Here is a 23,623-nt window from a genome sequence, read left to right as displayed (position 1 = left end):
AGTAAGTCGTGCGGCAGAAAGTCGGTGCCAATTAAAAACGGTCACACGCGGTCAGACGCAATCAATCAATAGGCTCGGGCAGGTGAGGTGACAGACAGTCACAGGTCACTCACAACGGATGCTGGTGTGGTGGCCTGTATGTGTTGTAACTCTTATTTATTACACACACTACGGATGATAATAAAATCACACAGTAAAATTGAAAAAAAAATTAGTGAACGGGTACTAGACTAGTAGACTAGTAGTATAGTAGTAGTAGTAGTAGTAGTCGCTTCTCGGCCTTTTGGCTAAGATCAAGTGTAGTATCTGTTCTTGAGGTTTTTGGGAGGCATGTTACTGGGAACCCCGGCCTGGTCTCCCGGGGGAAGGAACCTTGAATGAGTTGAGCAGGGGGGATGGGAACCTCTGGTCCTCTAGTAAAGGTGTCCGTCCTGGTTCATAATTCTCAGGGGCTGATTGAATGGATCTACCATGATCGAAGCTGAAGGGCTGAGGGCTTTGCTTAGGCGTACTGCCCCTGGAAGTGGCGCTCCAGGTGCACCTGAAAAAACCTGGGATGTGGCAGATCCCAGGAGGAAGTAGGGTACTTTGGTCTGTACTGCCCATATGCATAGCCGACTAACGCAGCTCCCCGGCCTTTTGGCTAGGGAGAGAGCGGAATTTTTATCACTCCGGCCACAAGGTCGGGGCCAGCTTGCTGGCGCCGGGGACTTGTCCCCTGGGGACTTCGGTTCCCACCTGGCTCCCTCTCGGGGGAGCCACGGACCATGTGGATGGCCACATGGCCCAGGCCCTGTGGGCAACCACAGGGCAGTCCAGGGTCCTCCAGCCCTTCGGGTGTTGGAGGATGCCGCCAGTGTCCCCCAACCCTCGGGTTGGAGGATGCTTAGTACCCCCTGCGCCGATGGCAAAGGGGGATAAGTTCCCTTCGGGGAACACCGGAAGGGCCCTGCTGTATTGTGGGGCCTGTGGCTACTTATGCACGTTTTGTGGGGGTGCTTTAGGGCACTCACGCTTTTTCCGTGCATGGGGCTAATAGCCTTGCTTACCCGGGACTCCTGTTGCATGCAACAGGAGCCAAGAAAACTAAAAAAAAACAAAACAAAAAAACTCTTATTTATTACACACACTACGGATGATAATAAAATCACACAGTAAAATTGAAAAAAAAATTAGTGAACGGTTACTAGACTAGTAGACTAGTAGTATAGTAGTAGACGCTAGAAGTATGCACGCACGCAGGTAACTAAGAAACACCTGACAAACGGTCACACACGGTCAGACGCAATCAATCAATAGGCTCGGGCAGGTGAGGTGACAGTCACAGTTCACTCACAACGGATGCTGGTGTGGTGGCCTGTATGTGTTGTAACTCTTATTTATTACACACACTACGGATGATAATAAAATCACACAGTCACAGGTCAGGTCACTCACAATGGATGCTGGTGGTGACCTGTCACAGTCAGTAACTAACTAACACAGTACTGAAACTAATAAAGTAACAGACTACAGCAGTAATAATTAACTAAACTAGTACTACTAGTACACAACTAACTAGAATCCCTAACCTACCTAAGCTAGTAGTAGGCTAAGGCTACCTAGGCTAGCAGGCCTAGCCTGCTCACAGACTAACACTAGCCTAGCACAGTATACACTGTACACTAGCTGACTAAAAACAATCAAAATACTAGCTAACTATATAAGACAATAATAAATGTGTTTAGGAGGTGTTTAGGAAGCAAAACACTAGGTTTAGCAGTGAAAAGCACTTGCTCAGACACAGCACAGCACTGGAGAATCTCTCAGTACCAGCAGCAGTCACACAAGTGCGTGGCTCCGCAACATGGCTGCCGCCTTATATACAGGAGGGGAGGGCCAGGCTCCCCTCCTATGATTGGTTGCTAGGGTTGCCAGGTCCTCGGCAGGAGGACTTCTGATTGGCCCAATCACGTCATCCCCGAATCCTGAAGCCGAAACCGAACCCACAGCTCCATCCGGCCGAATTCGAGCGCGCACATTCGGCAGGCTTCGTATTCGGGTTTGGCTCGGAATCGCAGCATTCGGGTTCGGGTTCGCATGCGGCAAACCTAAAAAACACCCGAATTTTTCGGGGAAACTTCGCATTCGGGGTCCTGCTGAGCAACCCTGATAGACAAGGGTGGGCCATTTATATGGATTAACTTCCTGTTTGCGGCACATTAGTATTTGTGAGGGGGGAAACTTTTCAAGATGGGTGGTGACCATAGCGGCCATTTTGAATCCAACTTTTTTTTCCAATAGGAAGAGGGTCATGTGACACATCAAACTCATTGGGAATTTTACAAGAAAAACAATGGTGTGCTTGGTTTTAACATAACTTTATTCTTTCATGAGTTATTTACAACTTTCTGACCACTAATAAAATGTGTTCAATGTGCTGCCCATTGTGTTGGTTTGTCAATGCAACCCTCTTCTCCCACTCTTCACACACTGATAGCAACACCGCAGGAGAAATGCTAGCACAGGCTTCCAGTATCCATAGTTTCAGGTGCAGCAACCCTAGCTACTCTGACACTACACTACATCTGCAGTGGAAGAGATCTCACCTAATCCTGCTGCCGCACTCCTCTCCTCCTCTGTCTCCAGTCATCTTGTGCTGTAAACTCCGGTCCTCAGAGGCCACTGTCCTCCACACATCAGGACCCCAGTCACCACACTCCTCTTCCCCACAGTCTCCAGTCATCTTGTGCTGTAAACTCCGGTCCTCAGAGGCCACTGTCCTCCACACATCAGGACCCCAGTCACCACACTCCTCTTCCCCACAGTCTCCAGTCATCTTGTGCTGTAAACTCCGGTCCTCAGCGGCCGCTGTCCTCCACACATCAGGTCCCCAGTCACCACACTCCTCTTCCCCACAGTCTCCAGGCATCTTGTGCTGTAAACTCCGGTCCTCAGAGGCCACTGTCCTCCACACATCAGGACCCCAGTCACCACACTCCTCTCCTCCTCTGTCTCCAGTCATCTTCTGCTGTAAACTCCGGTCCTCAGAGGCCGCTGTCCTCCACACATCAGGACCCCAGTCACCACACTCCTCTTCCCCACAGTCTCCAGGCATCTTGTGCTGTAAACTCCGGTCCTCAGAGGCCACTGTCCTCCACACATCAGGACCCCAGTCACCACACTCCTCTCCTCCTCTGTCTCCAGTCATCTTCTGCTGTAAACTCCGGTCCTCAGAGGCCGCTGTCCTCCACACATCAGGACCCCAGTCACCACACTCCTCTCCTCCTCTGTCTCCAGTCATCTTCTGCTGTAAACTCCGGTCCTCAGAGGCCGCTGTCCTCCACACATCAGGACCCCAGTCACCACACTCCTCTTCCCCACAGTCTCCAGGCATCTTGTGCTGTAAACTCCGGTCCTCAGAGGCCACTGTCCTCCACACATCAGGACCCCAGTCACCACACTCCTCTCCTCCTCTGTCTCCAGTCATCTTCTGCTGTAAACTCCGGTCCTCAGAGGCCGCTGTCCTCCACACATCAGGACCCCAGTCACCACACTCCTCTTCCCCACAGTCTCCAGTCATCTTGTGCTGTAAACTCCGGTCCTCAGAGGCCACTGTCCTCCACACATCAGGACCCCAGTCACCACACTCCTCTTCCCCACAGTCTCCAGGCATCTTGTGCTGTAAACTCCGGTCCTCAGAGGCCACTGTCCTCCACACATCAGGACCCCAGTCACCACACTCCTCTTCCCCACAGTCTCCAGTCATCTTGTGCTGTAAACTCCGGTCCTCAGAGGCCACTGTCCTCCACACATCAGGACTCCAGTCACCACACTCCTCTTCCCCACAGTCTCCAGTCATCTTGTGCTGTAAACTCCGGTCCTCAGAGGCCGCTGTCCTCCACACATCAGGACCCCAGTCACCACACTCCTCTTCCCCACAGTCTCCGTCTGCAGCCATCGCACATCCCTCCGATGCCACCACCTTTCCTAGTTACAGCGTCCTTCCTCGGCACTTCCTGGTTGCTGTTCCCATTACTGTGAGACATGACAGCGAATGTGTGCCACACGTCATGCGTTACCCTGGGGCACAGGCACAGTCAGGTCACACAGTAACCAGGAAGTGCCGAGGAAGGATAGAGGTGCGTGTAGAGCGGCAGGATGTTCGACGGCTGCAGATGGAGACTGTGGGGAAGAGGAACGTGGAGGATGGCGCCCTCTGATGGTCAGAGCATCATAGTGTACAGATGACTGGAGACTGAGGAGAGGAGCGCAGCAGCAGGATTGGTTACTGCTTCCCTGCGCACTCTGCACCGTATCTTCTGAATATAAGTCTTTATAAGCTGTTGCTGGAAACGATTCTGTGTTATGTAACAAAATAAATCCTATTAGAATGGAAATCTGATGCGTCTCCAAGTGTCTCTCCTGTGAGTAAAGCTGCTAATAAAGTTATTCCTCTGGATAATGTGCTGAATATCAGCTGTATATTGTCCCCACAGTGTGACGTGTTTTGTTCCTCTGCATGGAATATAAGATGTACTATTAACTGCATCACTCAGATAAAGGGATGGTTCACACTGACGTTTTGCTGGCATTAAACGTAGCGTACCTATTTATAAATTTAGCAGATGTCAATGTTGCTCAATTTATTGTATAATTATTTTCTGCGAATAAAAATTTGAAAGTTTACAAAGGGATCTACCGCCCTCCCATGCAAGGGAATGGGAGCATTTAGTACAAGCTTTTGCAGGTTTTCATGAAAGCCTGGCAGGTGATCCCAGCATCTCGTCTCATCTGAAAAGCAACATGCAGCTTCTAGAAGGCGTTTGAAAGCCAGCAAAAGCCACTGAAAGCCAAACAAAGCCCATAAAAGCCCAGCCTTTCCATATACTTCCAGCAAAGGCCACCAAAGGCCCAGAAAATGCAACGCTCTCCTGAAAGCCATTAAAAGCTAAGCTGTTAAATGCTGGCATTCTTGAAATTAAAAAACCACAGCGTTTGAATGAAACGCTAAGCAGAAGCCCATGTAAACCAGCCCTTACTGTATTAAATTGCAATGTTATACTTAATGAGGCCATTGTAAGATGAGTGTTTGTAGCCAGAGCTCTCTGTAACATTGCAGGTCTGTAGTCTGGTGATGGTCAATAAGATGCAAATAATCCTGAGTGGATGCAGAAATCAGAAACTTTTTATATATGCAGAAAGTTGACCAATCAAATAAAGCTGAGGTGGAATTTTCAAAGTGTCTATATTTGCATAATCCTGCAGCAATTTCCTCTACCATCCCTATCTGTCCCCTAAGATGTATACAGGCAGAAGCTGGAGCACACGCCGCCCCCATGGAGGCACCCCTCACTGACTCTTTCTATAATTAACAGTTCTACTCCAACACAAGCTGCATAATGTCACATATGATGTGTATATATATATATATATATATATATATATATACTGTATATATATATATATATATATATATATATATATATATACTGTATATTATCAGCCCATGCAGGTCTGGATTTGGAATCCCTCTCAAAAGTGGAAAATAACACTACAGACTGATCCAACTTTGATGTAGTGGCCTTAGAACAAGACAAAATGAGGCTCAGTAGTGGGTGTGGCCTCCACGTGCCTGTATGACCTCCCTACAATACCTGGGCATGCTCCTGATGAGCTGGCGGATGGTCTTGTAATGTCTTTAAAACAAGACAAAATGAGGTTCAGTAGTGGGTGTGACCTCCTCCCAGACGTGGACTAAAGCATCCACCAACTCCTGGACAGTCTGTGGTGCAACAGGTCATTGGTGGATGGAGCGAGACATGATGTCCCAGATGTGCTCAGTTGGATTCAGGTCTGGGGAATGGGCGGGGCCAGTCCATAGCATCAATGCCTTCGTCTTCCAGGAACTGCTGACACACTCCAGCCACATAAGGTCTAGCATTGTCTTGTATTAGGAGGAACCCAGGGCCAACCGCACCCAGGGGGGGGGGGGGAAGGGGCAGAGCTTTAAGGGGCCCTTAACTACTACTTCCTTCTCATTGATAAAGGGGTCCCTCCTTCAGATCAGGTGTTATGGGTGTGAAGATTATGATTAAATTGAAACGTTATTTCTACAATTTTACAAAAAATTTTCTGAAATGTTAAAGCGGTATTGTCACCGTAAAAATCAAATTTCAACAGCAACTGGTCTGAGTGTATTAAGTGATAAAGATGCTAATCCTGCATTCAAAACTTGCAAAACTTTTTCTGCTGTTATGGTTTGGAGTTATTATATACTTAAGGATCACTGGCTCTTTAGTAGTCAGTGCCAAACAGTTGCATGCTGGGGGTTCTTTTTATCTATAATATATTCCTCCGCTTCCATTTATTTCCCTGCCTAGCCTATCTGCAACATGATCCTCAGCTCACTTGTGTTTACAAGCAAGGCCGACGTGACTCAGCGATTGGAGGAGAAAAGAAAAAAAAGACAGTGCAGTTCCCAGTATACATCTCAGTGGGAGTGTCTGAAGACTCTGGGAGGAGGGCAGCTAATGAATACACAATGAGCAAGAGAAAGGGGGGGGGGGGGAAGAGTCAGGGAGGATATGATGTCAGTGTTAGCTTTGCAAGATAGCCACTGCCTAGAATAAGATTTTCTGCTTTTCCTTCATAAAATTCACAGGAATCATTACATGGATAGCACAATACATCTGTTATGTTAGTAGAAGTAGTATTTATCTACTTATAGATGTGGTTTTTTATTTCTAGGTTAGCATGGGTGTCGCTTGTTCTTTAAGTCAGCAGGTGTCAGGCTGGCGGCAGGCCTGCCTGCCATTCGTGGTGGGGGTGCCACCAACTCCAAGCAGAGCCATGCAGGGAAGGCTTGCAAGCAATGAAATGCAGGCTACCTGAAACTCCATCATGGTGTCCGAAAAATGAAGAATGAGAAGAGAGGGTGGCGGGTGGTATGCGCGGTCTGGCACCCTCCTTTTTTGAAGTTTACCTTGTTTGAAAAAGGTAATTATGACAAATTTTAAAAAAAAACACAATTTGTTTTTTACAAATTGAAAATTAAAAAGTTATTTCTAAAATTCTACAATGTTTTTGTTTCTGAAATGTCAGCAGATGTCATGCTGGCAACAGGTCTGCCTGCCATTCGTGGTGGTGGTGGGGGTGTCACCAATTCCACTGCAGAGTCACGCAGTGGAGGCTTCCCGCCAGTTGCCATTGGTGTGTTCAGTGGGTGGCAGACTGGCAGCAAAAGTATCAAGTCACTAGTAGAAGGTGAGGCAAGGGTGCAGCTGCTCCTAATCATAATATCAGGAAGCAGAGACCACCTATACGGTGCCATAAAGAACTTGTGCTGTGTACCTGCGCCTTCTCAAGTTGTGAATGTAAAAACAATCTCTAATCCAACAAAACTAAGAAGCATCGCACCAAAAATTTAGCTGCAGATAAATTGCAAGCTTTGAGGAGAGCTGTGAGGAGTGGCCATTATTCCCCTGAAAAATCTGATGGTGATCGGTATGGATCTACCATGATGCCGGCCGGAGTTCCCACTCAGTGACAGGCTTTGTGGCCAGCATAAATTCTGGCCTGACCCGCTGCTACTCCCGTGTAGTCTTTCAGCTTCCACATCAGGAGATTATGGATGGCTTGAAGCTGTACCTTGTGGCCGCTCTCCAGAAATACTAGTAGGTAAATCATGCGCTGCCAGAGAAGATTGTGGTGTACCGAGATGGAGTGTCAGATGGACAGCTCAGCACAGTGCAGAATTAGGAGATCCTGCTGTGGTACTTTTGAAAATGATTCCCCTCGCATGATTGTCACCGTAGTGCAGAAAAGGATCAGCACCAATCTGTACTGTTCCGTGTCCGGAGAATTTGTCACTCCTGCTCCCGGTACCGTCGTGGACCACACTGTCACCGTCACCAACCGCGACTGGGTGGATTTCTTCCTACTCTCCCACCATGTCAGGCAAGGATGTGGCATTCCCACTCACTATATATGTGTAATGAGCACTGCAAACCTCAGCCCTGACCATCTACAAAGGTTGGCTTTCAAATTGTGCCACATGTACTGGAACTGGCCTAGTACCATCCGAGTGCCAGCACCCTGCAAATATGCCCACAAGCTGGCTTTCCTGTCCGGGCAGTTCCTTCACCATGTGTGATAAGCTCTTCTTTCTTTAAGTGTTGGGAACAACTGGCATCATTTTTTGTCCATCACCCACAGTATTACCTTGCTTTGAATAGCGTTCCCTTTTGTTTTTATTGCTCTGCCCAGGGATCATGCTCTAGATCTCTTCCACATCTTATTTAGCTTGAAATAATCTTTTATTTTAGAATTATTATTTTTTTTTTTAGGGGGGGGGGGATACAAAATAAACCACACAACAGTTAATGTGGCATTAACTTGGGCTCGGGCATCACAGTATGCTTACTAAGAGTGGGATACAAACATTAAGAGGCGCTAAGGGTTTAAAAGTGTTGAGACCTCCGTAACAGTTCCACCACTTTGTGCTTATAGCGAGGGTCCAGTAGCATTGCCACCCAGTGCAGGTCATTCTCCTTGAGCATTTTTATACCCCCCGTATCTCAAGGAGAATGAACTGTACTGGGAGGGGGGGTAGGAGGAGACCTTTTATGACCTTTTATGACTTCAGTGAGGAAGAGGAGCTGGCTATCTCGGCATCCATCCTTGTTCAAATAGGGTCTTTCATGCTGTGCTGCCTGTTGAGGGACCCCCTCCCTCAACAGGCAGCACAGCATGAAAGACCCTATTTGAACAAGGATGGATGCCCGAGATAGCCAGCTCCTCTTCCTCACTGAAGTCATAAAAGGTCTCCTCCTACCCCCCCTCCCCCCAGCCCCTCAGTGACAGTGTTCTGTCTGTGGAGTATCACACAGACACAGAGCTGTGCAATAGTGCAAACACAGCACAGTGATAACAGAGGCCCTGCTGCAAGGGTGGTAGTCTGCTGCTTGTGTAATGTGGGCTGTGGGACACAATAATATCACACTAGAAGGGGTCACACCTGTACGTCAGTGACAGTGTTCTGTCTGTGGAGTATCACACAGACACAGAGCTGTGCAATAGTGCAAACACAACATAGTGATAACAGAGGTCCTGGAGCTCCACCATGCTAACTAGTTATGCAACCATGCAGCCATGCGAGATTGGGCTGTAACAGGTCTGTAAGACCCTTAGGTGTGGCGGTGCTGCATGCGCTCTCAACTGAACGCACCAACTGAACGCACCAGCTTGGGCGGTAATTAAAAAAAAAGTATTTGTTTTTTAGAAAAAAAAGTCAATGTCATTTACAAAAACTTTTTAAGTTAGTGCAATATGCTCACGTAAACTGACCAGCGTGGTGCTGCATCATGTCACGTGGTACGGTACCGAAGCCTGGATGGGAAGGTAATGATAGAACTTTATGATGGTAGCAAGCAGATTGGCTCACTGTACAACCTATTATTTTATTTTTTATTTTGTTTTTTTAAAGCATGTATGTCAAATTTAGAAAAAAAATATTTCTAGAGTTATTATATTTGTGTGCTGCTTTTGTTAATGTGTGCATACTATTGGTGTTTGTGTTTTGCAATCAGGTGCCTTCGCAAAGCAGTTGTCCCTAGTTGGGTGTTGGGCTTCCCACGACTCCGTTTCCTTTGGCAGAGGTTGCAGATGGCACTGCTGGTATCAGAGGCACACAAACAAAAAAATGCCACACTGCTGAGCCTTGGAATGTCGGCGTTTGGGTGGTGGCAGCAGCAGACCTTGAAGGGAATGTTGGCTGGATGACCCCAAGTGTATCACTAAATGCATCATGTGTGAATAACTCCTCTGACATATCAAGTGAAGCAGCTGTGGTGGTGGTGATAAGTTGTTGTGGGGTACCAGAAGCAGAGCAGGAGGAGGATGGTGGCACCGTCAAGGAGGTTCCATGTGGAAGCTGTAGAAGAAGTGTAAGCCAGGCAACCACATCCTCAGAATTTTGAGGGTAGAGGGTACGTGCCCTCCGAACACTGTGCATTCTTCCAGGGCAGCAGGAAATCACAGCAGCACGACCTTGAGGACAATTGCAGGGTGGCCTGTCTCTGCCTGTCATTTTATTTTAATTAGGGTACTGTGCCTGTGAAAAGTAATGCAGTGGAGGTGCCTGCAACTGCATATGGCAGCAACAATAGCAGTAGTGTACACGGCTCTGGTTGTCAGTGGGCTGTGTAGTATCACACACCGAAATACGCAACAGTCCAAACACAATACAGTGATAATAACAGGGGCCCTAGCAGGGCCGGGCCGAGGCAGAGGCTGGAGAGGCTCCAGCCTCAGGGCGCAGTGTAGAAGGGGGCGCACAATTCATTCAGCTGTCATTCCTAATTGTGTATGAAGCAGAAAGAAATAAGAAAAGGGGATACATAGCAGTGACTGCAAGTCAGATAACTAGATATTAAGGTGTTGGGGAGGTTGTGGGCCCTGTGGCCCTCTTAGTCTAATAGCAATCAGTGTATGACAGCTGGGGTGGGAGGGATGGGGGGGCGCACTTTGGTGTCTCAGCCTTGGGTGCTGGAGGACCTTGTCCCTGCACTGGGCCCTAGAGCACTAGTGGTAAAACTGTGCTTGTGCTTTTGTGTGGCACACTATTCAATATCAATGTAAGTGGGCACAGGTGTGGCTCTCAGTGCCAGTGTGCCCTGTCTGTGCACTATCACACAGACACTGAGAACACGCTGCAACACCTCAAACACAATTTAGTGATAATACCACAGGCCCTGGAGCACAGTAGTGGAAAGAATGTGCACACGAACATGAATACCTGATCTTCACCGAATAGTGCTTGCTGGTGAACTATTCGTGCCATCTCTATTGCCAGGTTGTTTCCAGATCCCTTGGGGGGATGTCATCTGATTTATAAGTACTATTTGACACACTGGTTTTCTCGATCAATAGGACGCTTAGACTTAAATAGCTTCCATCACAGAAATTACTCAAACATCAGGACACAGATAAATATTAAAACAACAGAGGATAGCGCTCACAGTCAGACCAACCCTATAAATAAAAGTACCAATAATATCCAAAGATGAGCAAGCTTGTTTGCCTCCTCTATATATCACATAAAATATTAAATCACAGAGGATGTCACAACAAGTCCTACGTCCTGCAATAATACCGCCCACAATCCACAGTTCATCAGCTTCAAATTTCTCAAAACTTCATGGCTATGACATAAAGATGCCACCACCTCACCCTTTGTGAGTAACTCACCGGATTCTAAGACCTCCGTTAGGTCTAGCAGCACCTTGGGACTGTTCCTGGGTCCTCCCCCACCTCACAATCAATATGTATGGACTAACTTTTTCCTCAGTACGCCAGATTCCACATCACCATGTACCTCAATAAAAACGCTTAACATAGTGTAAAACCCGCTAGCATTTATTATAAAATAAATCTAAAATGCACTCACATATCCCATGATGGGTATTTCGCACAGAGTAATTTAGACACGGGTCCTCCCCCGCTATAGCCGCCTGGCTCTCTACTTTCTCCTGTGGGCATCTCCGCTGCACGTGAATCCGTGCGCTGCCCAGTGCTAGAGATGTAGCGAACGGTTCGCCGGCGAACGGTTCCAGGTGAACTTTGGGGGTTCGCGTTCGCCTGCAGCAGGCGAACTTTTGCGGAGGTTTGATTCGCCCCATAATGCACTATGAGGGTCAACTTTGACCCTCTGCATCACTGTCAGCAGGCACATTGTAGCCATTCAGGCTACACTAAGCCCTGGAGCCCCACCCCTACTTATATAAGGCAGCCTCGCTGGCCATGACACTCACTCGTGTGCCTGCTAGACAGACTAGGGACAGCTGCTGCAGATTGTTTCTTCTAGGGAAAGATTAGTTAGGCTCTTGGCTTGCTCCTGGCTGATTGTTGGGACACCTACCTATGCCTACCTACCTATACTGGGTCTCCTACCTATGGCTACCTACCTATACTGGGTCTCCTACCTATGCCTAGCTAACTACTGAGGCACCTACCTATGCCTACCTACCTATACTGGGTCTCCTACCTATGCCTACCTACCTATACTGGGTCTCCTACCTATGCCTAGCTAACTACTGAGGCACCTACCTATGCCTACCTACCTATACTGGGTCTCCTACCTATGCCTAGCTAACTACTGAGGCACCTACCTATGCCTACCTACCTATACTGGGACTCCTACCTATGCCTACCTACCTATACTGGGTCTCCTACCTATGCCTACTGACCTATACTGGGTCTCCTACCTATGCCTAGCTAACTACTGAGGCACCTACCTATGCCTACCTACCTATACTGGGACACCTACTGATGCCTACCTACCTATAATGGGTCTCCTACCTATGCCTAGCTAACTACTGAGGCACCTACCTATGCCTAGCTAACTACTGGGACACCTACCTATGCCTACCTACCTATACTGGGTCTCCTACCTATGCCTAGCTAACTACTGAGGCACCTACCTATGCCTACCTACCTATACTGGGACTCCTACCTATGCCTACCTAGATACAAGAAGATAATAAGGTTGCTGCTTCATTGTGGACAGACCAAATTTGATCAGCTGGACAGTCACTGTTGTTCTATCATTGAGCTACCACAGCCCGGCGACCATATGGGCTGGAAAACTGCCACGGCCTGCACTCTGGCCATGTTGCGCATCAGTCCAGCACGGCCGTCACTACGCAAACAGCTGTTTGTGGTGCGTTACACAGTGAGTTTGGTGTGTTAGTGTGAAGCAGTGCACTAATTACACTCCCTAATTGATGTATACACATGCAAGATGTTTGAAAGCACTTTAGGCCTGCAATTTAGCATTCAATGTAATTTCTGCCCTTAAAACGCTGCTTTGCGTCACATCCAGATTTTTTCCCGGGACTTTGGGCATGTATCGCACTCCGCCATGCCCCCCTCCAGGTGTTAGACCCCTTGAAACATCTTTTCCATCACTTTTGTGGCCAGCATAATTTTTTCTATTTTTCAAAGTTCGCATCCCCATTGAAGTCTATTACGGTTCGCGAACTTTTACGCGAACCGAACCTTCCGCGAAGGTTCGCGAACAGGGTTCGCGAACCGAAAATCGGAGGTTCGCGACATCTCTACTGCCCACACACGCCAAGCCGCCGTATTCCAGCCGTCCTCTCTTCCGCGTCTAAGCTCCGCCCTACCGGTTTCGTCAATCGGGACTTAGTTATCAGGGGCGTGATGTAGTTTTGGGAACAAGTATCCCTTGTTGGGATACAGGGTGGGGGGTTCATGTGCTATTGGTTACTCTTGCGGTCCTGTCTTATGCAGAGGTGGGATCCCCTTTTAGTGCTTTATATGTGGTGGTGTCCTCGAATAGTTATTTAATCTCTTTGATATATGCTTGTTTTTCCCAAACCACCCCCCCACCCCCAATCTTCTGCTTTAAAGGGAACCTAAACTGAGAGGGATATGGATGTTTCCTTTTAATCCATACCAGTTGCTTGTCAGTCCTGCTTATCTATTTGCTGCAGTAGAATTTGGATCTCAGACCTGAAACAAGCATGCAGCTAATCCAGTCTGACTTCAGTCAGAGCACCTGATCTGCATGCTTGTTGAGGGGCTGTGGCTAAAAGTATTAGAGACACAGGATCAGCAGGAGAGTCAGGCAACTGGTATTATTTTAAAAGGAAAAGTCCATATCCTTCTCAGTTTAGGTTCCCTTTAACAGAATCATTGGTGCCCATTTCTTTCAATGACTGATGGTCTTCCCCAGTAAAATTTGGCTTCTGGTAGTGGTTTGTTTTGACAGTGATCCCATCAAATTCATCAGAAACCACCTTCTTAAAAACATCTATATATTTATTGCTCATTGTGTTTGGATTGAAGGAAGATGGATTGTGTAAATGTGTGTGCTGGTATGCAGGAGGTGATTGATTATTGCATATGGGGCTCCTTGTTGCAGAAAGCTTCTTTTGATGTTAATATTCCTAATATATTTATTCAAATCTATATAGGTCTGGAATACTCATACTCCTTTTCATGGAGGTCCATGTTACAGACCACCTCCGTGGAGGACACCTCATGTCCCAGCAGACCAGAAGGACCACAACCATACTACAAACCACGACCAAAACAGCCCCCTCCACCTCTGATCCCCACACACCCCAAAAAATGATCGTTGGGAGTATGGAGAGGTATGGGGAAGGAAATGATACCGAGACGACGAGGAAGAAGGGGAGGGAGGAAATTACACGCCAGATCAAAAAAGATAAAGAGTAAACACTAAACATTTTTTATTTAACCCTCCTGGCAGCGCAGGAGGATTTCTCAGGCCCTGCTGGGCCGATTTGCATAATTTTTTTTTTTGCTACAAGCAGCTAGCACTTTGCTAGCTGAGTGTGCACACTGATTGCCGCCACTCCACACCGATTTGCCGCTACCCGCTGCACCGCCCCCCTCCCCCCAGGCCCCATGCGCTGCCTGGCCAATCAGTGTCAGGCAGCACTGAGGGGTGGATCGGGACTCCCTTTGACGTCACAACGTCGATGACGTCGGTGACGTCATCCCGCCCGTCACCATGGCGACAGGGGAAGCCCTAATGGAAATCCCGTTCAGAACGGGATTTCCGGACGGGCTTTATCGCCGGCGGCGATCGAAGAAGGTGGGGGGATGCTGCTGCACAGCAGCTGTCATGTAGCGAGGCCTAAGTTCGCTACATGATTTAAAAAAAAAATAAAAAAAACCTGCTGCGCTGCCCCCTGGTGGTTTTTAATAGACCGCCAGGAGGTTTAATTATATAGCACCAACGTATTATGTAGTGGTGTACAGAGTACACTGACTGACTGACTGTCCCACAGAGGGGCTCATAATCTAAGCACTTCCACAGTCATATGTCTATGTATGTATTGTGTAGTGTATGTGTTGTAGTCTTGGGCCAATTTAGGGGAAAGCCAATTAACTTATCTGTATGTTTTTCGGGGGTGTGAGGAAAGTGGAGAGCCAGGAGGAAACCCACACAGACACAGGGAGAACATACAAACTCCTTGTAAGGCGAGAGCACTAACCACTTCCCCACCGTGCTCCCGCTCCCACATGCAGGTACTTTTGAGATGGGCAACATCACATCAACTTAGGAAAATAAAAACATCTTTGATAAGGGCCACACATTTATCCCAGACACCCATATAGACAAATTCCAGACCTACATAGATGTGAATAAGTAATTCTGCCTCTTCCTCCCAGCCTGGTGCAAGAAACTGACATTTCCAATAACTATGGAGCCACATCCATTGGCAGCTCTACATCTCTAGTCTGAGTAATAATAATAATAATGAATTATTACTTTATGTGATGTGTCTGTAGATGGGGATGTTCAGCAGCAACAGAAAATAATAGTAACAATAATAATAGGCTGAGTGGAGATGAATCCACAGAGGCTGCAGTTAGCTTATTCACCACAAGATGCTGATCACACAGGCAGGAAGTAATTAAGCCGAAGAAAGGAAGTGATGTAACAGCCGGAGAAGTACTAGTTGCAGGAAGAACACGTGGCTGCAAGAGGTAAGATTGTGAGATTGTTGTTATATACTAGCTAATTTATGCCTGTTGGGCAATGCACAGGTTGTGGGATACGTTGCAGGGGTATGGGGGAGCAGTGGGGGGATTAGTACAGACATGGGTATGGGGGAGCAGTGGGGAGATCAGTACAGACATGGGTATGGGGAGCAGTGGGGGGATTAGTACAGACATGGGTATGGGGGAGCAGTGGGGGAATTAGTACAGACATGGGTATGGGGGAGCAGTGGGGGATTAGTACAGACATGGGTATGGGGGAGCAGTGGGGGGATTAGTACAGACATGGGTATGGGGGAAGCAGTGGGGAGATCAGTACAGACATGGGTATGTAGGAGCAGTGGGGGATTAGTACAGACATGGGTATGGGGGAGCAGTGGGGAGATCAGTACAGACATGGGTATGGGGGAGCAGTGGGGAGATTAGTACAGATATGGGTATGGGGAGCAGTGGGGGATTAGTACAGACATGGGTATGGGGGAGCAGTGGGGGGATTAGTACAGACATGGGTATGGGGGAGCAGTGGGGAGATTAGTACAGACATGGGTATGGGGAGCAGTGGGGAGATTAGTACAGACATGGGTATGGGGGAGCAGTGGGGGGATTAGTACAGACATGGGTATGGGGGAGCAGTGGGGAGATCAGTACAGACATGGGTATGGGGGAGCAGTGGGGGGATTAGTACAGGCATGGGTATGGGGGAGCAGTGGGGAGATTAGTACAGACATGAGTATGGGGAAGCAGTGGGGAGATCAGTACAGACATGGGTATGGGGGAGCAGTGGGAGGATTAGTACAGGCATGGGTATGGGGGAGCAGTGGGGAGATTAGTACAGACATGAGTATGGGGAAGCAGTGGGGAGATCAGTACAGACATGGGTATGGGGGAGCAGTGGGGGATTAGTACAGACATGGGTATGGGGCAGCAGTGGGGGCATTAGTACAGACATAAGTATGGTGGAGCCGGGGGATTAGTACAGACATGGGTATGGGGCAGCAGTGGGGAGATTAGTACAGACATGGGTATGGGGCAGCAGTGGGGAGATTAGTACAGACATGGGTATGGGGGAGCCGGGGGATTAGTACAGACATGGGTATGGGGGAGCAGTGGGGGGATTAGTACAGACATGGGTATGGGGAGCAGTGGGGAGATCAGTACAGACATGGGTATGGGGGAGCAGTGGGGGATTAGTACAGACATGGGTATGGGGGAGCCGGGGGATTAGTACAGACATGGGTATGGGGGAGCAGTGGGGAGATTAGTACAGACATGGGTATGGGGGAGCAGTGGGGGATTAGTACAGACATGGGTATGGGGGGGCAGTGGGGAGATTAGTACAGACATGGGGAGCAGTGGGGAGATTAGTACAGACATGGGTATGGGGAAGCAGTGGGGGATTAGTACAGACATGGGTATGGGGGAGCAGTGGGGGGATTAGTACAGACATGGGTATGGGGAGCAGTGGGGGGATTAGTACAGACATGGGTATGGGGATGCAGTGGGGAGATCAGTACAGACATGGGTATGGGGAGCAGTGGGGAGATTAGTACAGACATGGGTATGGGGGAGCAGTGGGGGGATTAGTACAGACATGGGTATGGGGGAGCAGTGGGGGGATTAGTACAGACATGGGTATGGGGGAGCAGTGGGGGGATTAGTACAGACATGGGTATGGGGGAGCAGTGGGGGGATTAGTACAGACATGGGTATGGGGGAGCAGTGGGGGGATTAGTACAGACATGGGTATGGGGGAGCAGTGGGGGGATTAGTACAGACATGGGGGAGCAGTGGGGGATTAGTACAGACATGGGTATGGGGGAGCAGTGGGGAGATCAGTACAGACATGGGTATGGGGGAGCAGTGGGGAGATCAGTACAGACATGGGTATGGGGGAGCAGTGGGGGGATTAGTACAGACATGGGTATGGGGGAGCAGTGGGGGGATTAGTACAGGCATGGGTATGGGGGAGCAGTGGGGGGATTAGTACAGACATGGGTATGGGGGAGCAGTGGGGGGATTAGTACAGACATGGGTATGGGGGAGCAGTGGGGGGATTAGTACAGGCATGGGTATGGGGGAGCAGTGGGGAGATTCGTACAGACATGGGTATGGGGGAGCAGTGGGGGGATTAGTAAAGACATGGGTATGGGGGAGCAGTGGGTGGATTAGTACAGACATGGGTATGGGGGAGCAGTGGGGGGATTAGTACAGGCATGGGTATGGGGGAGCAGTGGGGAGATTAGTACAGACATGGGTATGTAGGAGCAGTGGGGGGATTAGTACAGACATGGGTATGGGGAGCAGTGGGGGGATTAGTACAGACATGGGTATGGGGATGCAGTGGGGAGATCAGTACAGACATGGGTATGGGGAGCAGGGGGGGGATTAGTACAGACATGGGTATGGGGAGCAGTGGGGGATTAGTACAGACATGGGTATGGGGATGCAGTGGGGAGATCAGTACAGACATGGGTATGGGGAGCAGTGGGGAGATCAGTACAGACATGGGTATGGGGAAGCAGTGGGGGATTAGTACAGACATGGGTATGGGGGAGCAGTGGGGGATTAGTACAGACATGGGTATGGGGAGCAGTGGGGGGATTAGTACAGACATGGGGGAGCAGTGGGGGGATTTGTACAGACATGGGTATGGGGGAGCAGTGGCGAGATCAGTACAGACATGGGTATGGGGGAGCAGTGGGGAGATCAGTACAGACATGGGTATGGGGGACCAGTGGGGGGATTAGTACAGACATGGGTATGGGGGAGCAGTGGGGGGATTAGTACAGACATGGGTATGGGGGAGCAGTGGGGGGATTAGTACAGACATGGGTATGGGGGAGCATTGGGGGGATTAGTACAGGCATGGGTATGGGGGAGCAGTGGGGAGATTAGTACAGACATGGGTATGGGGGAGCAGTGGGGTGATTAGTACAGACATGGGTATGGGGGAGCAGTGGGGGGATTAGTACAGGCATGGGTATGGGGGAGCAGTGGGGGGATTAGTACAGACATGGGTATGGGGGAGCAGTGGGGGGATTAGTACAGACATGGGTATGGGGGAGCAGTGGGGGGATTAGTACAGGCATGAGTATGGGGGAGCAGTGGGGAGATTAGTACAGACATGGGTATGGGGGAGCAGTGGGGGGATTAGTACAGACATGGGTATGGGGGAGCAGTGGGGGGATTAGTACAGACATGGGTATGGGGGAGCAGTGGGGAGATCAGTACAGACATGGGGGAGCAGTGGAGGGCTTAGTACAGACATGGGTATGGGGGAGCAGTGGGGGGATTAGTACAGGCATGGGTATTGGGGAGCAGTGGGGAGATTAGTACAGACATGGGTATGGGGGAGCAGTGGGGGGATTAGTACAGACATGGGTATGGGGGAGCAGTGGGGGGATTAGTACAGACATGGGTATGGGGGAGCAGTGGGGGGATTAGTACAGACATGGGTATGGGGGAGCAGTGGGGAGATTAGTACAGACATGGGTATGGGGGAGCAGTGGGGGGATTAGTACAGACATGGGTATGGGGGAGCAGTAGGGGGATTAGTACAGACATGGGTATGGGGGAGCAGTGGGGGGATTAGTACAGACATGGGTATGGGGGAGCAGTGGGGGGATTAGTACAGACATGGGTATGGGGGAGCAGTGGGGGGATTAGTACAGACATGGGTATGGGGGAGCAGTGGGGGGATTAGTACAGACATGGGTATGGGGAGCAGTGGGGGGATTAGTACAGACATGGGTATGGGGAGCAGTGGGGGGATTAGTACAGACATGGGTATGGGGGAGCAGTGGGGAGATTAGTACAGACATGGGTATGGGGGAGCAGTGGGGAAATCAGTACAGGTATGGGGGAGCAGTGGGGGGATTAGTACTCTTCCTCTCCACTATGTACACGTAAGCACTTTATCTGCACTCTGCACGGTCTCACTTTACTGACCTGTTTCAGGTTGCTCCTCCATTTTCTACTGACACTTTCTTACATATTATTTCTTTTAGGTTGTTGTTTGCCCAACTGAGATTAGCTATTGTTCAGGCAGTTGTTATCACATTGTATCCATGCACTTTATGGCTATTTAACCTGCATATATAATTATGAGAGAGTGGTGGATGTAATTATTTATTATTGTGCAATACTATATTATTGTATTATCATCCGCCCGCATCACCCTTGTGGTGATTTTATATGTTTTTATTGGAATGGTTTTCTCAATAAAGTATTATTTCTACAATGACCCTAAGGCCCTGTTCACACTGCACGCGTTTCCAGCCGCGTTTTGGAAACGCATGCAGGTGGCCGACACGCACGACATCAGACATTGCATAGAGTGCAATATCTGATGTTCACACTGCATGCGTTCCTGACCTGTGTGGTCCGGGAACGCATGCTGCACGCATTTTTTATAAAAACGCGTGGCTCTCCCATCGGTCGTTTCCACTATCGCGAATCCGCATGCGTCCAACGCATGCGGATTCGCACATGTAATGCAAGTGGATGGGCCTGTTTCCACTGTAACGTTGTTGAGGTGTGTTTTTTTCAGCGGTGAAAAAACGCACAAAAGAGCCTCAGAATTCGCCTGCGAGTGGAATGCATGCGAATCACCGCTAATGTATGTAATAGGGAATCCGCCTGCGGCTATGGTATACGAATTTTCATGCAAATTCGCATAGGTACCAATGTAACTTCAAACAGGCAGTGACATGGTGAAATTCGCATATACCCTCACCTATGCGAATTTGCGGCAAAAAACGCACGCAGATTCGCATCCGCATTCTATTTCATCAGCGGTGGAATCCAGGCGATTCTGCACCGCAATAGTGGAAACGAGCCCTCAGTATTGTCAGGCTTTGGTGCTGTAAGTGGGTTCCTTTATTGTTTTTTAGGCTGTCTATACCCCGCAGCACATCCTGTTGCTTGTCTAAATATGTCCTCAATTGAGGCTGTTTAGCATAAATATTTGTGACTATATATGGTGCTTGTCCATTTGTTACTAGAAAAGTAATTTATGGCTCATTTTACTCTGGAAAAAACTTACTTCCTATTTGTTTGCACGTGTTTTGAATTTTAAAATTTTTCACCATAGTGCCCCTTTAATTGCTTTTTTGCTATTTTTCTGGCCACACCCCCCTTTAGCCACCTTCCTTTCCTTAATAACTTATTTAAATGTCCTAGCCAGGGATGAGCTTCGAATGAAATCCAAATTCTTATTTCATCCTCCAAATTAGTGCAGGTGATGGGCGGGGTGAGGGGGGTGGGGAGGGGGCTAAACTTACCCAGCAGCCGTCTTCTTTAATTCTTCCCACGACGCGTCTTACGCCGCATTCCAAGCCGCGTCACGTGACTACTACGCTTTTTCCCATCAACCCGGAAGGAGGAAGTGTTGTAGTCATGTGAAAGCAGCTTGGAACGCAGCGTGGGAAGAATTAAAGAAGATGGAGGCCAGGTATGTTACCCCCCCCCCTCACCCGCCCCATCAACTGAACTGATTAGGAGAATGAAACTCATTTGGATTTCATTCAAAGCTCATCCCTGGTCCTATCTTCAGGTGATGTGCCGGGATATGTGTGTGTTTTTTACTTGACCATGGAAGAGGGGACTGTGCAGGAGATAATATCATCACACCTAGCAAAGTATGTTCTTTTCTGTGCTCTGTTTACTACTGCTGGTATCTTACAGCTATAATCTGTTATCCTTTTCAGAACTGAGATCTGAGCTCAAAGAGCAAGAGAGGAGTTATCAGCTGTCTATGGAGGAAGGAGACATGATGAGGGAAATTAAAGAGGAAGAGGAGGAGATGTATGTGAGGAGTGATCAGCAGTCTATGGAGGAGGGGGACATGATGAGGACAAGTAAAGAGGAAGAAGAAGAGACATATGTGAGGAGTGATCAGCAGTCTATGGAGGAGGGGGACATGATGGGGACAAGTAAAGAGGAAGAAGAAGAGACGTATGTGAGGAGTGATCAGCAGTCTATGGAGGAGGGGGACATGATGAGGTCAATTAAAGAGGAAGAGGAGATGTATGTGAGGAGTGATCAGCAGTCTATGGTGGAGGGTGACATGACGAGGGCAATTAAAGAGGAAGAAGAGACATGTGTGAGGAGTGATCAGCAGTCTATGGAAGAGGGTGACATGATGACAATAAAAAAGGAAGAAGAGACGTATGTGAGGAGTGATCAACAGTTAATGGAAGAGGGTGACATGATGGGGACAAGTAAAGAGGAAGAAGAAGAGACGTATGTGAGGAGTGATCAGCAGTCTGTGGAGGAGGGGGACATGATGGGGACAAGTAAAGAGGAAGAGGCTCTTACAGAGGGTAAAACAGGTGAGTAATCAAAATTAAATACTGAATGTCTTTTTAGTTAGACCGGCCATATTAGGTGATAGATGATCCTGCAGTGTTCTCACCAAAAAAATGTTTCCAGCCGGGTGGCATGCGAGGGGGTGATGCACGGCCAGTGCAACTCTGCTTACAGAATAAAAGGAGGATGAGGAGGCAAGCCGATGTACCTGCTAAGTACACACAATGCAATTTTCTGACAGATTTACTGTCAGATCCACAATTTCCAACATGTCTGATTTCCGATTTCCTGTTCCCTTCTATAGGAAATCGTGCAGAAATCAGATCGGACATGTTGGGAATAATCGATCTGACAGTAAATCTGTCAGGAAATTGCATTGTGTGTACCGAGCATCAGGAAGAGATTGTTGCAGATTAAGGTGCCCAGGTCCCTTTTTAAGTGGACCTGAACTCAGAACTTCCTCTATGCTCTAAAAGATAAGCAACAGCATCATAACCTATAAAGAAAAGCATTTCTTTGTTACAGCTGATACAAATCCTGCAATAAATCTGTACTTTCTACTTCCTGCCTTCTTGGAAGCAGACATTGTTAACATTCAGTGCTTCTCAAATGAGCTTCTCTGCCCTGTCTGAAAGGCAGTCATGTGACACAGAAAGAGATCAGATTAGACAGGCTAGACTCTCTAAATACATACAGGGTGCATTTCTCTGGTTTTCTTCTGTCCTGTGCAAGAGTTCAGCTCCACTAAGTTCCCGCCGTGTGAAGGGTGAAAACTACAGACGTGATACAAGCTGGGGCCTGTGGGAGACACAGCAGGAGACAGTGCACAGGACGCTGCCTTGGAGACAGCCGGTCACTGAACATGCTGTGCATGGCTCTGTCTCCTCTGCCCCAGAACAAAGTAAAAATAATAAACATACAGAGGTCTGAAGTGGCGTCACTTCTCCTGCTCTTCTGTCTCCCCCTGCTGGATTAGACCTGCTGCTGCCGTTTTAGGGTTTCCCCCTTCCTCAAGTGGGGGAAACCCCGAAACATGTCGTGTTTGCTACTATTTTGATAAACGCAAGTTTATACGCCAGTTGAGTGCCTCCTTCATTACTATTTGTATCTACTGTGGTGGAGTGGTGACCCGCGGAGGGATTGTGCATCGGCAGACCAGGTTTAAACCTGGAGTTGAAACCAAGCTCAGCAACCCCCTTGTTTGCTGCTGCTGCCGTTTTTCACATACTCCAGCACGGTTACCTGCAGTCTGGGGGAGGAAGGGGAGAATCAGTGAGACACTCTGAGGCCTTCCCTGACTGCTGGACCCACGAGGCTCTCGTCTCTGTAACTCCTGCAAGCTGTCCAGGGATGTGTGGGCGTGATTGCTTGGCAGAGAGAGGCACGGCCATAACATGGATGCTACTTCTCTTTGGAGGGTGGGAGGGAGAATCAGAATGAGTCCCGCCCCTTACAACCCGCCCAGCCAATTCCTGTCTCACCAGAAAGCTTGAGGTGACAGGCAGAGGAACGCTCCTGCGGTGTACAGCGTCAGCTTTTGCTGTAGTGTGTGAGCTGGCGCTGATTGAAAGCAGGCAATGGAGCGTTTACAGCGGTTTACAGCGCTGGATTTTAGAAGTCAGGGGAGCACATGACAACAGGTGAATTAGGTTTGGCTTTTTTAGGCTCCACCCACTTATCTGTATAATAATCCGTGCCATTAACAGTGCAAGAATGGCAGCAATGTAAATATTCCCCTTGAAAAACAAAAGATGAATTTTGATTGGCTGCTGTATGC

At 48.6% G+C, this 23,623-nt stretch overlaps 1 protein-coding gene and 2 pseudogenes across 1 annotated transcript in view; all 3 read left to right on the top strand.

The window, feature by feature from the left end:
* Window positions 1–267: 267 nt before the first annotated feature.
* Window positions 268–439, top strand: LOC137537367 (U2 spliceosomal RNA; annotated as a pseudogene).
* A 6,637-nt stretch (window positions 440–7,076) lies between these two features.
* On the top strand, window positions 7,077–8,134 carry LOC137537256 (piwi-like protein 2; annotated as a pseudogene).
* A 7,345-nt stretch (window positions 8,135–15,479) lies between these two features.
* Window positions 15,480–23,623, top strand: part of LOC137537255 (zinc finger protein 850-like) — a 120,052-nt gene continuing 111,908 nt past the window's right edge. The window contains exons 1-2 of the mRNA XM_068259344.1: window positions 15,480–15,525; window positions 21,246–21,869. Of these exons, the coding sequence (XP_068115445.1) occupies window positions 21,293–21,869 (577 nt within the window). The 5' untranslated portion in view covers window positions 15,480–15,525; window positions 21,246–21,292. The remainder of the gene's footprint in view (window positions 15,526–21,245; window positions 21,870–23,623) is intronic.

This window comes from Hyperolius riggenbachi, chromosome 10 (genome assembly GCF_040937935.1).
Source record: "Hyperolius riggenbachi isolate aHypRig1 chromosome 10, aHypRig1.pri, whole genome shotgun sequence".
In the NCBI taxonomy this organism is placed as follows: domain Eukaryota; kingdom Metazoa; phylum Chordata; class Amphibia; order Anura; family Hyperoliidae; genus Hyperolius; species Hyperolius riggenbachi.
Note: the sequence above shows the minus strand (reverse complement) of the source record. Positions and strands in the feature narration are given on the sequence as shown.